This window comes from Bos taurus, chromosome 25 (genome assembly GCF_002263795.3).
Source record: "Bos taurus isolate L1 Dominette 01449 registration number 42190680 breed Hereford chromosome 25, ARS-UCD2.0, whole genome shotgun sequence".
Lineage (NCBI taxonomy): Eukaryota > Metazoa > Chordata > Mammalia > Artiodactyla > Bovidae > Bos > Bos taurus.
Window position 1 is genome coordinate 14,091,124 of NC_037352.1, and position 14,961 is coordinate 14,106,084.

The 14,961-nt window shown below is 47.2% G+C and overlaps 1 protein-coding gene across 6 annotated transcripts in view; it reads left to right on the forward strand.

The window, feature by feature from the left end:
- NDE1 (nudE neurodevelopment protein 1) overlaps positions 1-14,961 on the forward strand; it is a 59,674-nt gene that overhangs the window by 6,579 nt on the left and 38,134 nt on the right. For 5 of the 6 annotated variants that reach the window (XM_005224719.5, XM_005224718.5, XM_005224720.5 and 2 more), the window contains exons 2-4: positions 6,307-6,433; positions 8,247-8,400; positions 12,647-12,795. In XM_005224719.5, coding sequence (XP_005224776.1) covers positions 6,351-6,433; positions 8,247-8,400; positions 12,647-12,795 — 386 coding nt within the window. In that variant the 5' untranslated portion in view covers positions 6,307-6,350. 6 annotated transcript variants of the gene reach the window in all.

A 14,961-nucleotide genomic window follows, 5' to 3' on the forward strand; every position in this document is an offset into this window, starting at 1 on the left:
GTTTCTCCAGCTCCCCCTCATCATTACATCAGTGATGGTGTACACCCTTGAGCATTTGTCCTTGCATGCCTGCTGAGGTGTTTTTTGTGGGTAGATCATTTCAGACTTTGAAAGCACCGAGACAGAAGTCAGACTTGCTGACTCTTGACTGATTTTGCCCCAGTGATGTCACTTATGCAAAATGTAAAGCCTGCGTCATAAAGTGGAAGCTGTGGGAGCCTGTGCTGGCCTTTGGCAGCCGCTTTCTCCCCCTCTCCCCTGTGTTTTGATTGGGAAGGAGTGTGGTTGGGGTGGAGAAGTTAATCCCTGATGGTTTGCAGGTGTGGATTGCCCCTAACCAGCTGTGCTGGCTTTCTTCACTCAGAGGAGAGCTGAGAAAGACTGCTTTGTCTTTTCTAGAGTTTTGAAATCAAAGGTGTGTATCTCAAGTGTGTTTTCAGACTTTCCTAATAAGTGTGATCATGGAAAACATGCCAAAAAAAAAGCTTGCTGAAACGCTTTTGCAAGAGTAATAGATCTAAGTTATCCAAAACAGAAAATAAATACCTCTGGGACCACTAGATCCCAGTTTGTGCTTGTGTGTTGTAGCACATACACTGGAGGTGCCCAGCAGGTTTGCCCACAGAGCTGCTGGGACAGGATGCAGCAGGATGGTATATTGAGAATGCAAGTTAGCAAGCTCAATCCCTTGACACAGATGCAATAAATGCATGCAGTATCCAGCTTGAAGATAGTGTGTATAAAGGTGTGGATGCTATGACTACGCACTGACACCTGTCTGTCACAGTGCCTTTTAAAAGACCGCTTGGCCCAAAAACTGAATCTGACTTTTATGCGGTCTATCGGCAACCCCAAAGAGACCTTGAATTTGAATTCAAAGTCTCCCTTGCGCTTGGGTCTGGTTTGCCTCTCTTACTCCTTTGCATCTATGGGGATGGCCAAGACAGGTAATGTTTCTGCTCCAGCTTCCCAAGAAGCCCAGTGACTGCCTTAGCAATCCCTGGGTCAGGAAGAGGCCCTGGAGGAGGGCATGGCAACCCACTCCAGTATTCTTGCCTGGAGAATCCCATGGAACAGAGGAGCCTGGTGGGCTACAGTCCATAGGATCAGAAAGAGTTAGACACAACTGAAGTGACTTAGCACGTGCACACACACACACACACACACACACACACACACGCTGTCTCTCTCTATCTCTCTCCAGCATCTTCGAGGTAAACAGAAAGGATCCAGTTGTTTGGAAATGACATATTAAATGCCTAGCACTCCACAAACAGAAGGTGATGATAAACTTGTAATGCTGGGAAAGGGGAACCTTTGCCAGTCATCCTGCCTGCTGTCTGTGGCAGACAAGAATGCACTTTAGAACTTTTCCGAGATATTTTCAAGTGGAAAAAAGGAAAGGTTTAGGTTTTTAAGTGTGGTCTTTCATAAGAGAGTGAAGTTGAGCTGTTATTTCTTTCCTCTTAGCCTTGAGCATCGTCTTCTTCTTCCCTAAGGGGTGTTTTTAAAATGCAGGGGTTGTAATTAGAGCCACAGTGGAAGCACCTCCTAAAAAAGCTCAGTTTCATTTATTTACTGAGGCTTAAATTCTAAGCCTCACTGGCCATGATAACAGTACCCTTTTCTGAAACTCATCTTTGGTAAGGCTGCAGGATGAAGGTTACTAAAACTCCAGTAACTGTTCTGAATATTCCTTATCATGAAAACCTGGGAAGTGGGTAGTTTCCAACATGACACCCTGTCCTTCAGCCCCTTGCCATCAATGAGATGCCACTCGGGTGCTGAGCGAGAAAGGTTTTTCCCCATCCTATTAAGTCCCTTTCTCGGCCATTTGGCTAAGATCAGGTGTGTATGGTGGCTGCCCAGGTGGCATAGTGGTAAAGAATCTGCCTGCTGTTACAGAAGACACAGGAGACAGAATCGATCACTGGGTCAGGAAGATCTCCTGGAGAAGGAACTGGGAAACCACTCAGTCTTCTTGACTGGAGAATCACAGAGGAGCCTGGTGGGGCCATAGTCCATGGGGTTGCAAAGAGTCAGACATGACTGAGTGACTGAGCATGCAGATACACATTAAGTATCCTAGGGATTTATAAAAACTAGCCTTCAGAGGGTCTCTTGCTTCTTTTCCTTAATCTCACATCCCCTTCCAGTGAGTGGTCAATCTTTATGTTCCCCTGTGTTCTTTCCTTCCACAAGCATTTATTGAATGCCTGTTATATGCCAGACACTGTTCATGGCATTGGGAATTTAGGGGGAAAAAAATGATGGTGAGGATCCCTGTGTTCAAAACTGATATTCCAGTTGTTGCTGTTCAGTTGCTCAGTTGTGTCCAACTCTTTGCAAACCCCACGAACTGTGGTATGCCAGGCTTCCCTGTCCTTCACCATCTCCTGGAGCTTTTTCAAACTTACGTCCATTGAGTCGGTAGTGCCATCCGACCATCTCATCCTCTGTCGTCCCCTTCTTCTCCCGCCTTCAGTCTTTCCCAGCATCAGGGTCTTTCCTAATGAGTCAGCTCTTTGCATCAGGTGGCCAAAATATTGGAGCTTCAGCATCAGTCCTTCCAATGAATATTCAGGACTGATTTCCTTTAGGATTGACCGGTTTGATCTCCTTGCAGTCCAAGGGACTCCTCTCCAACACCACAGTTGAAAAACATCAATTCTTTGGCGCTCAGCCTTCTTTATAGTCCAACTCTCACATATGTATGTGACTATTGGAAAAACCGTAGCTTTGACTAGATGGACCTTTGTTGGCAAAGTAATGTTTCTGCTTTTTAATATGCTGTCTAGGTTTGTCATAGCTTTTCTTCCAAGAAGCGTCTTTTAATTTCATGTCTGCAGTCACCATCTGCAGTGATTTTGGAGCCCAAGAAAATAAAGTCTGTCATTGTTTCCATTGTTTCCCTTCTATTTTCCATGAAGTGATGGGACCTGATGCCATGATCTGCATTTTCTGAATGTTGAGTTTTAAGCCAACTTTTTCAGATAAAACAGAAACACAACTCACAAAGTGATGAAATAAAATGAAGCAGGGATTAATGTGGCAGTGAAGGGCTGGAGGAGGTATTTGGTGGGATCTTCAGAGAAGGTCTCTCTAGGGAAGACGGTTCAGCTGAGGTCTGAATGGCAAGAAGGGACTCTGCGGGCAGAGATCTGAAAGAGGAGCATTCCAGGCAGAGAGAACAGCCAGTGCAAAGGCCCTGAGGTGGGAGCACGCTTGGTATGTTCAAGGAACAGAAAGAAGGCAGTGGGACTACAGCATAAGCAGGTGAGGGGCAGGGCTGTAGGAAATGTTTAGAGAAGTAGGCGGGGACTCATGATGATGAACTTGAACATGAGCTTTTTCCAAGCAGCAGGAAAAGTCAGTGTACATTCATTGTTCCTGGTTCCTGACTTTCTCACCCTCCTGTATGCAGAGTTCCCCGATGCCGTGAGGTTGAGACTGTCCACACAGTCATCGATGGCCACACGGCACTCAGTCACGATTGCGAGGGCTCTGGGCTCTGAACACTGTAGACATTTGTCTGGTGACCTCATGCTAGATGAGCTCTGGGCTCATTAGAGCTTGTGGCTTGAGCAGGGATTACCAGAATTAGGTTTGCCCTTGCCTGTCACTGTGGTAATTACTATTATCTACACTCTAGGTGCTCTTATCCTTTCTACTTTCAGCAAACAAGATCGTTCACTCCAACATTCATTAGGCCTCTCTGGTAGCAGAAATCCAGGCCTAACTGGTCCAGCCAAGAAAGGAAGTTGATGACCCCTCCTCACCTTCAGTCAGGGATGACTGGACCCAGGTGTCCACCTCTTGGCCCTGCTTTCTTGTTTTGGCTTCATTCTCAGGCAGCCTTCTCCCTTGTGATAGAGAGATGACCGCCACAAACCCTGATGGAAAGAGAGTTTCTTCTCCACTCCACCCCGCCTCGGATCCCGGCTTTACAGAGATATAATTGACATATCACATGGTATAAGTTTAAGGTGTAGCACACGGTGGTTTGAGACATGTATATATTGTGAAATTATCATTATAGTAAGGTTAGTTACACCTTCAGAGAGTTTCTTTCTTGATAGCTCTTTGAAAGGCCTGGGCCTGGATGCTTACTGTCTCAGCTTGGGTTAGGTCTACCCCTGAGCCAATCATTGGCTCAGCTTGGGTTAGGCCCACCTCTGATCCAGTCATTGGCTTAACTTGAGTTAGGCTGATCCTTGTCACTGGTTCAACTTGGGTTAGACCCACCCTTGTCGCTGGGCTCAGCTTTGGGATAGGTGCACCTCTGAGCCTGTAACTGACGCTGGAGGCGTGAGTAGTCACATGCCATCTCCTAGGTACAGTGGCTGATGACAAGTCCACCTGAGCCCCATGGAAAGAGTGTAGAGTTGGTTCCTCCAAGAGAACATTGGGGTGCTATTACAAAAAGATGGAAGAAGGGATGCCGGACTGAGGGATAAAATCAAGTTAACTTTGTACTCCCTCTAGCTTCTCTGCTTTGATCAAGCTTTCAGAGAAACTCTGTTCCCCAGAAGGGAGTGGGTGGGGACATGGCATGTTTTTTCTGAATCAGGGAAGGGTGAGAAATTTGAAGGGAGAGATGTGAAGACAGGTCCTAACAGATGTAGAGTTGTCAGTAAGTGCTTTACTCAGATGTAGGTATCGTTGTTCAGTTTCTACCAGGGACCCACTTGGTTGGTGATCGTGTCCATGTCAAAACTGACTTATTTAGCGGAATGATTTGTATTTTTTACCTAGATATTCGGCTTGTTAGTTATGTCTTGCAGAGTTGGGGGTTGTGTTCCTTCTTTTTTCCCCAAAGACAGAACTGTGAGCTATCTTGAAGGGAAGAAGGGACTTTGGAGCAATCTCATTTGAATTCCTAATAACCTTTTGACAAACTCAGAGTCTTAAACAAATTGAGAAAATAAGCTATTAACATTGAGAAACGCTATCAGCAAGGAGTCCGAGGACTGAGAACTGTTAATAGGAATCTGTTCCTGACCTCTGTCCTGGATAGCTCAGCATCCTCAGAGCCTGTCACCACTACCCTCTGTTGTTCAGTCGCTAAAGTCGAGTTCAGCTGTTTGTGACTCCATGGACTGTATCACGCCAGGCTTCTCTGTCCTTTACTATCTCCCAGAGTTTGCCCAAACTCATGTCCATTGAGTCAGTGATGCCATCCAGCCACCTCATCCTCTGCTGCCTGCCTCCTTCTCCTCCTGCCTTCAGTCTTTCCCAGCATCAGGGTCTTTTCCAATGAGTCGGCTCTTCGCATCAGGTGGCCAAAGTATTGGAGCTTCAGCTTCAGTCATTCCAGTGAATATTCGCGGTTGATTTCCTTTAGGATTGACTGATTTGTTCTCCTTGCTGTCCAAGGGACTCTGTCTAATTCGTCTCCTTTCTTCTCACACCCAGTTCTCCAAGATCCTGTCTACTTCCTCTTCCTCACCTCCCAGTCACTCCTCCACCCCCTCTATCCCTCCTCCTGGTGTTGAAACCATTCTTGCTTACATCACCAGTGACCAACATTTCACCAAGTCTTGTGGGTGGATATTTTCCAGAGCTCATCTTACTAGCCTCTCTCTCGCATCTCAGATACCATGGAACATTCATTCCCCATTTTCCCCTTGAAACTGTCTCCTCCAGTATAGTCACTTTTCTGGTTCTCATCTCTCTCACTTGTTTCTCCTGTCTCCTTCCATCACCGTTTCTTTCTTTGCTCAGCTTTCAGATACTGGCACGCCTCAGAGTTCCATAAATAATCCTCAGTTGATTCTTCGATGGTTCAGTCACAAGAAAAAGGGAAGAACCAGCTCCAAACTCATGACTCTTAAATTTGTGTTGTTAGCCCGGACTTCACCCCGAGTTTCAGATCCGGTGTTACATCTTGATGGATCACAGGCAAATCCAACTAAAAGTGTCCGAAGCTGGTGTCAAGTATCCCCTCACCCTGCAGCCTTCCCTTCTGACATTCTCCTTCTGTGATGATGGAGATGGTGGAAGCACCGGGTTGTCTAAGTTAGAACCCCTAAGCTGCCCTGCTTTCCCCTTCCCTCCAATGTAATAAAATCAGCAAATCCTGGTATATGTATCCATCCTTGGAATGTAACATATTGTAATATAATGTAATGAATGTAATGTAAATAATGAACTGTAGTTTGTCTAGGTTTAGTTTTTAATTTTTTGGCAATTTTTTTTTTTTGCCGCAATTAATCCAACATAAAGTTCAGGAATTTCCCCCCCACTCTATTAAAGATCAGCTGTTTAACTAGATGTGGGTAATAGCTTTAAAACTTTCTCTCCTAGACATTATGCACCAAGAGGAGTGAACTCTTCCCCCCATTTCCACAATGGCGGACTCGGGCAAAACCTTCAGCTCCGAGGAGGAAGAGGCCAACTATTGGAAAGACCTGGCTATGACCTACAAGCAGAGGTCAGTTCTCCCAAGTTCACCTGCCTCACAGTGATGGCAGCGAACATTTACTTTGGGCCTTCTGTGTGCCAAGCCCTGTGAAGAACTGAACATACATCATCTCAATTAAATCTCCATGGTGGCCCGTGGAGAAACCATTCTCACCCCATTTTACAAATGGGGGACTGAACCTCAGTGACAGCAAGTAACTTGTCTAAGGGCACACAGCCGGGGTGGGGTTGGGGGGGGGCAGGGGCAGCAGAGCTGGGATTTGAACCCCAGAGCCTAGAGGGTCCTAAGCAAAAGGCTGTGCCACTCCCAAGCTTATTTTCTGGCAGAGTTTTTTGTTTGTCTGTTTCTTTGTTTCTGTTTTTTGTTTAAGTGTAAACAGTTTCTTTTTATTGTCTTTTTATTGTTGCTATTTTGTAACAGGCAAAATTATTTAGGTCAATAAATTTTTAAGGAATTTCTCATGTTCTGATTCTTTCCACTGCCAAACACCTTAGTTCCTCCAAAGTTATACTATTCAAGATAAGTAAGCTATGAAAAACTTAACATTCAGACTTTTTTTATCTTAGGTATTGGCATATCCCAATGATCTGTACCACTCTATTAATAGGGTGTGACAGCTTGGGAATGAATATGATTTGAAGTTAACACATTTTTAGAGAGTATCAAATTGTGGCAGTGTTTTATCAACTCTCAGATGCCTTATCTGGTCAGCCCTCAGGTGTGTGGGAGAGAACTTCTCCCTGCAGCTAGCTGTCTAGGTTGTTACAAGTTTTTTAGTTTGAAACCAGTGTTTCCATGTCCCTATCTGGGAGCTGTGGGTGTGTGCGTAACATTGTTTCTTTCCTTGTTTCTCATGGATTCTTGTAATCTGCTCAGGCAGGTCTTATTCCAGCTCCTCTGAGGCTCCTCTGATGTCTTTATTCTTAGTTTGATTTAAAGTGAAAGTGAAGTCGCTCAGTCTTGTCCGACTCTTTGCGACCCCATGGACTGTAGCCTATCAGGCTCCTGCATCCATGGGATTTTCCAGGCAAGGATACTGGAGTAGGTTGCCATTTCCTTCTCCAGGGGAATCTTCCTGACCCAGGGATTGAACCGAGGTCTCCTGCTTTGCAGGCAGACGCTTTACCGTCTGAGCCACCAGGGAAGGGCTTGTTAAAAAAAAAAAAAGCCTTGAATTTTAAGGGTTGAGAAGCCAGAATTGGGTATTTGGGATATGGAGCAGGGACCCTAGATAGTGGTATGGTAAGTGAACCTTTGTATTATGTCCAGTTTCTGCTTGTAAATAACTCTGCAGAGAGTATACAGTCTGAAGTATATTTACTATACATTGGGTTCCAGAAACTACACGTTGAATGAATGACTGGACGGTGCATTGGTTAAGAAAGGGCTGTGGAGTCGGGCACACCTGGGGGCAGCTCCACGCCCTGTTTCTGACTTGTTTGACCTTGAGATGTGCGTGTGTGTGCTCAGTTGCTTCAGTCGTGTCCGACTCTGTGACCCTGTGGAATGTGGCCCACCAGGCTCCTCTGTCCATGAGATTCTCCAGTTAAGAATACTGGAGTGGCTTGTCATGCCCTCCTCCAGTGGATCTTCCTGACTCAGGGATCGAACCTTAGGTTCTTAAGTCTCCTGCATTGGCAGGTAGGTTCTTTACCACTAGCGCCTCCTGGGAGGACCTTGAGACAGATGACCTCATCATCTGTATAATGAGGGTAATGACAGTTCCTGCCTCAAAAGGCAGTTGAATAAAGAGCAGATCCATGTCTAACACTCAGCAACGCATAAGCGCTCAGTGATGAGCTGACATCTGGGAATCCCGCAGGGCAGAGAACACCCAAGAGGAGCTCCGGGAATTCCAGGAGGAAAGCCGGGAATACGAGGCGGAACTGGAGACACAGCTGCAACAAACTGAGAGCAAAAACAGGGACCTGCTGATGGAAAACAACCACCTTCGCATGGAGCTGGAGACCATCAAGGTGAGGGGGCGAGCGGAGACACACCCAGGTGTGTGGGTGGGTGTCCAGCACCCGTGACCAGAGAAGGGAGCCTGTGGGTGTGGCCCCCTCCCACCCCTAGAACTGCGGGCATGTGGGGCACTTGAGCTCCCAGTGCCCCTGTAAGAGACAGAGGATGAGATGGCTGGATGGCATCACTGACTCCCATGGACTTGAGTTTGAGTGAACTCCGGGAGTTGGTGATGGACAGGGAGGCCTGGCGTGCTGTAGTCCACAGGGTCACAAAGAGTCAGACACGACTGAGCGACTGAACTAAAGAGACAGGTCTCACACGTGTCCCATGGCCATGTTTAGCAATCCCAGAGCACATGTGGAAGGTAGACTTTTCTAGAGTATGGATCATGGCTGGAATTGCTGATTGTTATAAGGCCCAGGGTTATGCTGTCCAGAATGGTAGCTCCTGTAGCCACACATCTCTAGTGGGCGTCAGTGTGAACACAGAGGCTGTAGAACGTCTCCATCATTATGGAAAGTTCTGTTGGACAGAACTCAGGCTCCTCAGCCTCTGTTGACATTTGAAGCCACACAACTCTTTGTTGTCAGGCTGAGTTTTACGTTGCGGGATGTTCAACGGCATCCCTGGTCTGCACCCACTGGATGCCAGTAGTACCCCCTGCCCCAGGTGGTGACCACAGAGGTATCTGCGGTCATTGCTGAGTACCTGGAGAACCACTGCTCTGAGGGGTAGAGACTGGACACTCTGTATGGGTTAGCAGGCGATCACGAAGTGTTACATTGGCCTTAGAGACGGCTCTGGGCTATCACTGCCAGGCAGGGTCACCTGGCCAGCTTTGTAAACCTCAGACAGGGCTGGCCCCACCCCGCCCTGAGAGTTTCGTTCTCAGGAAGTCTGGGTGGGGCCCCAGCAGACCTGCGTGTCTTTTTTTTTCTTTCTTAATTTCTTTTTTTTTTTTTAAACAGAGCTGCTCATATTTATTTTGATGAGCCACCGGGGGGAAAGAACCAAGGTTCCGCAGTGTGAGCCCAGGGCTAGGTGTGACGCACAGGAAAGAGGTGTGCCCTTTGCCCCTGGAAGCCTCGTGGGGGAGACAAACCTGACGGCCAGAAGCATTTAGTGAAAAGATGCTCAGACACAGGCAAGAATGAGCGTCAAGTGGACCTTGGGAACCTGGGTTTCCTAGCACACAGGAGAAAGTGGGGCGAGCAGATGGATTGGGGACTGAGGGATGAGGAGTAGCACAGGGAAGACCCCACAGACTTTGGAAGCTGAACGGTGGACTCTGAGCTTTAATGGTGTAGACCACAGAGCCCAGACTGGCCATCCACACAGGTCAGTCTGGCCCGTAGATGTTGTTTGCTTAAGCCTTTGGTGATTTTCACTCAACATTTTATCATGAAAGCTTTCAAGCACACGGTCGGGTTGAAAGACTTTCCCAGCGAACACCTGTATATCCACCACCTGGGCTCTGCCAATGACCTCTGCCACACTTGCTCTTTGTTATCTGTCCATCCATCAGCCTGTCTTCCCAGTGCATTTCAAAGTGAATCACCAACTTCTGTATGCTTCTCTGTAAATATTGCAGTAGGCTGTTAACTAGAGGTGAGGGTTATGGTTCATTCTTTTGATAGTAACATTTATCTCTTTAGCGGTCTTTTACAAAAATATTTAATATCTGCATTCAGAATTGTGAGGCTTTTTGTAAGACCTTGGATTTCCGGTTTCCTTTGATCGTCCTCTGGTGGCTCCTGCCACCCCAGCCTGACCTTCGTCCATACCTGCAAAAGGCAGGTTGGTTAGAGCAAGGTCACCCCGTCCCAGCTACTGTCCCCCCATCAGCTCTGACGTCAGGGGCTGAGTGTCTTTTGTGGGTTACACCTGGCCCACGTCACTCACTCTGTTAACAGGCTGACTGCTGCCCTAGGCACTGGGGAACCATGACAGCTTTTACACGGAAGGGGGCTCAGGGTCGGAAGACTGGTGGTTTGAACCATGGTTTGGAGAGGGTAGGAGGACCTGCACAGATGCTGATAAATACGCATGTGCTAAGTAATTAGGCACTTCCAGACCAAGCACTTGAACTGGCAGAAGACTTCTCTGTGAGGTTTAGGAGCTACAGGGTGAGGAAGGGGACGACCTCAGAGTGAAGAATGGCCCCCGGCACATATTTCTGTCACCTAAGAGAAAAGTTTTCAACTAAGTCGGACTCCTTGACAACTGGCTTATTCATCACCAGATGAATAAAAAAGCTTGTAAGGGATCCAACAGAGCGTCTATTGATGCCTCCATCAGCTGACAGTTTATTATAATTAGCCCCAGATGAAAGCCCAACAGCTTTTTCATGTCCCCAAGTTCAAAGGACATCATTTGAATCTCTGTGCTGGTGGACAAGCCCGTTCACCGCGTCCTCTGGGAACCCACGCAGGAATTTAGGTTAATGGTCTGGGGTCCTGTACCCTCCTGTTTTCTTCTTTTTGGGGGTGCACCCAGGCCAAGGGTGGGAGCGATCCGAGCCACACCTGGAAATTCGCCCGAGCCTGGGCCCGCTCGGCCCCTGCTTGTCTTAGCTGAGACGCTTCCTGTGCTCACAGCCAGGAAGTGGAGTATCTGAGGGACTGAGTGGCGTGAGGATGCGAGGCCCCGGCCCTGTGACCATCCATCCTGAGGCCCTTTTCTCGGGATGGCTCTGGCCACGCCTTTCTGGCCCCGGGCGCCATTACCTCACCCTCCCCAGAGCCTCCAGACTGTTTCTAGCTACAGCTTTGTGTACTGGGCTGAGGAAAGAAGAGGAGTGGGCTTTTTTTTTTCACTTTCACATTAGACTTCCTGGGGGAAGGGAGTGTCTTCGTTCCTGTTTGTGGATGAGGGAAAGGTGGTGAGATTGTTGGGTGACAGAAAATAATTTGAAAGCAGAGCCAGACAGGGAGAGAATGGGAGTGTGTGAGTGTGTATGCACACGCGTGTGATCAGTTCCTCTGTGAACCTAGGCGGAAGTGGTCCAGGGCTGTTGAGCGTCGTTGTTCGCGAGCACGAGCCCGGGTCGCCCAGGATGGGTTTTGGCTCAGTTGTTTGCTCCTGGTTGACTCTGGGCTGACGATGGGCCTGAGCCTCCATTCTCACACCTCCGAAATGGCGTTCAGTCAGGCAGCGGGAGGGGTGTCCTGAGCCCAGAGGCTCGGGCAGAGTAGCCTGCGGTAAATGCTCTTGTCGTTTAGTTACTGAGACTCCATGGGCTGTAGCCCACCAGGCTCCTCTGTCCATGAAATTCTCCAGGCGATAATACAGGAGTGGGTTGCCATTTCCTGCTCCAGGGGATCTTCCTGACCCAGGGATCGAACCCCCACCTCCTGCTTGGTATGGATTCTTTACCACTGAGCCACTGGGGAAGCCCACAGTATACATTAGCTGCTGTCACCGCGGGGCAACAGATTCTTGAGACCTCATCTGGGCTGTTCCTTGCCTCGGGAAGCACTGGCCAGGTCACACTAAGCTTCTTCTGGTGGAAACAACAGTTATGGTTTTTTCCTTCTTCTCTTCCCTCCCTCCTTCCTTCCCCTGCCTCCCCTTCTCTCCCTCCCTCCCCAGAGGTGCCCAAGTTCCTTCTAAATACCCCATGCCACAGGGAGGGCATCCTGGGTCACAAAGTCAGAACAGTCGTTGAACTGAGTCAGCGATGTCCCGCTCTGACTGTGAGGCACGAGCACCAAAGTCACTGTGATTCCTGCCCTTGTCCCTGTAACCCAGGGATGTCACTGAAGTGCGTCAGTATGGCCCTTGCAGGTCAAGCTCAGAGGCTGTGGACACCTTGCACAGAATGACTGCTTAAGATGGTTGGGGGCTTCTGGACACCAGAGGTGGTGAGGACCATTGTGGGAGGGGGCCAGGTACAGACAGATGCTCAGGAAGCACTCGGAACTGGACAACTTGACGGCCCCTGGCTCCCCCCATCATCCCTCACTTGCTCAAGAGCACATGTCTATGGACAGAAGGTTCTCATGACTGAGCTTAGGCTTGTCCCCTGGCCATGGTGGAGGCTGCAAGAGGTCCTCAAGAAACTGGGGTGCCGGCAGGCTATGCAGAGGGGAGGAACGGATGCTTAGTGGCTAGGAACCACACACGTGCACCGCAATGGGAGAGAGTACGTCCCAGGATTGACCTTCAGCGTCCTAAGGAGATGACAGGGAATGGAAATAAACATCCTTGTTGGGAATCTTAAGTCATTCACTCAGTGGCGATTCTGTCCTTCAGGAGAAGTTTAAAACACAGCATTCTGAAGGCTACCGGCAGATCTCAGCCTTAGAGGATGACCTTGCCCAGACGAAAGCCATAAAAGATAAACTGCAGAAGTACATCAGAGAGCTGGAGCAAGCCAACGATGACCTGGAAAGAGCCAAACGGTATGTGGGGAAGGAGAAAGGAGGTCTGGGATCCTTTTGTCTCTGGGTACTGGGCACTGTGTTGAGGGTAGGGGATTCAGCAGAGAGCAGAGCCAGGGCCCTTGGGCTCTACAGCCTCATGAGAAATGGACAACAAGCAGGAAGTGCTGCATGTCCAGGGTGCTGTGGGGGCATATGATCTGAGATATTCATTTGTCCGTTGCTGGGAGGATGCTGGGCCAGGCTTCTCAAAGGAAATGCCATTTAGGCCAAGACCGAGGGATGCCTCAGCATTATCCAGGGGAAGAGTACAGGGTGAGAACATTCTGGGCGGAAGGACAAGCATGTGCTCAGTTGGCCCTGAGATAAGATGGTATTTCTTTCTTTGTTTTTTAACCTTTACAATATTGTGCTGGTTTCTGCCACACAATCACTCTAATCAGCCGTAATTATATATATATATATATATATATATATATATATATATCTCCCCTCTCTCCCCTCGCCCCATCCCACCCGTCTAGGTCATCACAGAGCTCCAGGCTGGGCTCCCTGAGTTATATAGCGACTTCTCACCAGCTGTCCGTCTTAAGCCTGAGGGCGTATATGTGTTGATGCCCCTTTCTCCATCCATCTCACTCTCTCCCTCCCCGACTGTGTGCACAAGTCCATTCTCTACATCTGCGTCTCCATTCCTTCCCTGCAAATAGCTTCATCAATACCATTTTTCTAGATTCCATATGTAGGCATTAATATGCAATATTTGTTTTTCTCTTTCTGACTTACTTCACTCTGTATAAGAGGCTCTAGGTTCATCCACCTCATTAGAACTGACTCAAATTCGTTCTTTTTTATGGCTGAGTAATATTCCATTGTACGTATGTACCACGTCTTTATCCATTCATCTGTTGATGGACATCTGCGTTGTTTTCAGTGATAAGAAGACAATATTTCTGAAACCAATGTTCTATAGTTTAGCAGGCTACTAACAATAATAAATAATAGTAATTGAATAACTGCTGTGAGCCAGGTGCTTTTTTTTTTAAGAAAGCATTTTAAAAAATTTAGATGTAAATTACAGCAATATGCACCGATCATCAGGCGTGTACAATTCCATCAGTTTAGACAATTTTTCAGTCCAAACTGAACTGAATGTGCAACTTTTCAGTCTACTTAGTTAACCGTGTACCAAATGTAAGTCTCGAAACCTTAGAGTTTCACTTACTGTCCTCAAACTTTATGCTGTAGCTTTAATGCATGAAAGTAAGAGGTTAAAAAGATAGCCTTTTCTATTTACCCACATGTTTCTGGTTTCTGGTTCATTGCTTCCTGAAGTTTCCCTCTAGTTATCATTTGCCTTCAGCTTGAAGAACTTCCTTTAGGGTTTCTTGTGGTGCAGGTCTGCTGATGGTGAATTCTCTCTTTAGTTTTTCTGAAAATGTCTTTCTTTTGCCTTCATTCTTAAAGGAAATTTCCACTGGGTATGGAATTCAGGTTGCCAGGGTTTTGTTTTTCTTTTCTTTTCTTTCAGCACATTAAAGATGTGTCTTCTGGTGCCTTCTGAACTCCTTACTGGGGGTTAGAAGCTAGTGGTAACCCAAATAGTCACTCCCCTGTATATAATCTAGTGTTTTTCTCTGGCTGCTCTCAAGAGTTTCACTTTATTTTCGGTTTTTAGCAGTTTGATTGTGATGTTCCTAGATTTTGTATGTGTTTATCCTGATAGGGGGTTGCTGGGCTTCTTTGGTCTGTAAATTTATCTTTTGCCAAGTTTAACTTTGGTCATTATTTCCTCAAGTGTTTTTGCTGCCCCTTTCTTTCTCTCCTGTCCTTCTGGAACACCAGCTACACACACCTTGGTCCTTTTGATATTGTCACGCAGGTCTCTGACACTCTGTTCATATCTTTTCCTAATTTTATTTTTCTTGGTTCCTCAAATTCGATCATTTCTATTGATCTAGTTTCATGTCCACTGACTCCTTCTTCCCTCCTCGAGTTCTGGTGGGAAGTCAGTTCCAGTACTGTTTTATTTTAGGTACGTTATCTTCAGATCTAAAATTTCCTATTCCTCTATTATTGAGCATAGTTACAATAGCTTCTTTAAGATCCTTTTCTGCTAATTATAACATCTGGGTTACCTCAGGGTTGATTTCCTGTAATCACCTTTTCTCTTGAGTTTTGGGTCAC